The 2366-nt window shown below is 28.4% G+C and overlaps 1 protein-coding gene across 1 annotated transcript in view; it reads left to right on the forward strand.

The window, feature by feature from the left end:
• Nucleotides 1-1900, forward strand: part of LOC117168171 — a 10240-nt gene extending 8340 nt beyond the window's left edge. The window contains exons 3-5 of the mRNA XM_033353612.1: nt 1252-1362; nt 1550-1699; nt 1824-1900. Of these exons, the coding sequence (XP_033209503.1) occupies nt 1252-1362; nt 1550-1699; nt 1824-1880 (318 nt within the window). The 3' untranslated portion in view covers nt 1881-1900. The remainder of the gene's footprint in view (nt 1-1251; nt 1363-1549; nt 1700-1823) is intronic.
• The last annotated feature ends 466 nt before the right edge of the window (nt 1901-2366 follow it).

Consider the following 2366-nt stretch of genomic DNA (forward strand, 5'->3'; position numbering starts at 1 on the left):
CGTTAACTAGTCACCATACAAATTTATGAGTTTTTGTAATCTTTTTACTCCAATCATAATATCATTAAAGATCTCCATATCTACGATACAATATAAATGTAAACACGCATACCTCATTAATTAATAAGAGTAAAATTTCTTGAAAAAAATAATTTTTTTCTATTTTTTGAAGATTTTCAAATTTTTGAAAAGTATATAACTTTTCTAATTTTTATCAAAATTAAAAATTTTATTTGGATAATTTGCACGTCTTTTACCCATCTATAAGAGACTTTGACAAAAATTTATAAAATTTCAACAACAAAAATTTCAAAATTTTAAAAATGCATTCAAATTTTTAATTTTCGTTCGAAATATCTGATTAACGAACTTAGATTTTATTTTGGGAACCTTTAGAAGTGTATCAAATGGGGATTCGACTGGACAAATTCTTCAAAATTTAGCGTGGTTACAACATTCAGGTAACCATACATACAGACCTACAGACAGACGTACAGACAGACCCCGACCAAATTTTATGATTTTCGGATTCTGTGCGCGCTGAAACGTAAAGATCCGTTAAAAACCAGAGATAAAAACTTTGGACGATTACATTACACTAACGTTTTTAATTTTCATCAAAATTCAAAATGTCATTTGGATGATTTGCAAGTATTTTTGTCAAGTATCGGAGACATTGACAACATTTTCTGAAAATTGAAAAAAAATTGTCTAAAATGTTGAAAACATACAGACATACAGGCAGACAGACATACACCGATGAAATCTTATGGTTTTCGGATTCTGTGAGTGCCGAAACGTAAAGATCCGTTAAAAACCAGAGATTGAAAATTTGGACGATTACATTACATTCTCAGGAATGAGAATGTAAAAATAGTTTACTCCAGTCGCAGTTACCCTGCTGACTGTCATCCCACATCGTCCATTATCTGCAACGCTTCTTACTACCACTTTTTTGTATGGTGTACCTATTAACCTAGCTTAAAGCGTCCACTCGAATACCTTAAAATTGGTCTTACGTAACTTAAGTTGAATTCACTTCTAAAATCTTCATTTAAACTAATTTATATTAAAATCTAAGAAATTGAAATGATATTAAAATCCTATTTAACGTCTAATAATCAAGTTATTGTGCAAAATACGTACAAATAAAACCAAGAATCTATAGAGCAATGGTGGTTGTCCGAATTTGATCCTTGGATTCTTGGTTTTATTTTCAGGAATTCTGCACACTAATTTATGTTCTTTTAGAAACATGAGACAATTGACCCAGTCTTGGTTCATCAGTTTCTTCTAATGATAGCAGTTGTCAACTATAGAATGTTTTTTGGTACTCTATGTGCTGATGCAATTTACACCCTGGTATGGCTATAAGTTTTTAAATCTTTATTTAATTCTGTATACAAATTTCTGCGGCGTTTTCAGAAAAATCTTGAACACAATAATATAAAATAAATATAATTATTTTATAAATTTTTGTTAAAAAAAACGCGCTTAATAAATAAAAACAAAAATTAACTTACGTTTATCAAAAATTTCCTTATTTCAGGCTGAAGATTTACGATACTCAGTCCCGTGGGTATCAAAATCCTCAGGAGCATCCAAATCTATGTATATAATTATTCAAAGATGTCAGAAACCACTAAGATTATTTGTCACTGGATTTGTACCTACATATTCGCTAGTTTACTATGCCAGTGTAAGTAAACAATTAAAATTTGTTAATGTGAAAACCTATATATTTAATTCGCTAAATATTTTAACGCATTTCTATATTTTAAATAAAATATGATTAAATTAATTTAATTATCCTTTTTTTTTAGTTTCTGTCCTCTACCTTCTCGTACTTCTTGTATATAAAGGCAATATTAAAATTATGAAACCAAATTTGTCAAATAAAAATTCCTCCATGATAAAAAAAAAGTGATATAAACAATTATCCGGAGAAGGTGTAAATAATGGAAATGATATTACATTAGTATGAAAATAGAAAATTTATGGAAACAGAACAAATAAAGATTGTTGAGTCAAATGCCTGAACCGATGCTTTTTACGTAATTTTGTTTGAAATTTCTTCTGTCCAGGATATACTAAACATACGAATTAATATTTTCTTGAAAATACTTAACAGGCAGTGAAAAATAGCCCTAGTTTTGTATTGTAATTTGGAATACCTATGTTATTGGCAAGAGGTGCATTTTAAGTGATAAATAAAAAAGTCAGTTAATCAATTTATAATTGCTACTCAATCTGGATCAATTTTACAAAAAATGGTCAATCTTGTAGTGTATATCAGTATTGAGGATATAAAAATATATTATCTAAATATTCCGCCCCCAGCAATTAAAATAAGCTTTATTAAAACA

Source organism: Belonocnema kinseyi, chromosome 2, assembly GCF_010883055.1.
Source record: "Belonocnema kinseyi isolate 2016_QV_RU_SX_M_011 chromosome 2, B_treatae_v1, whole genome shotgun sequence".
Taxonomy (NCBI): domain Eukaryota; kingdom Metazoa; phylum Arthropoda; class Insecta; order Hymenoptera; family Cynipidae; genus Belonocnema; species Belonocnema kinseyi.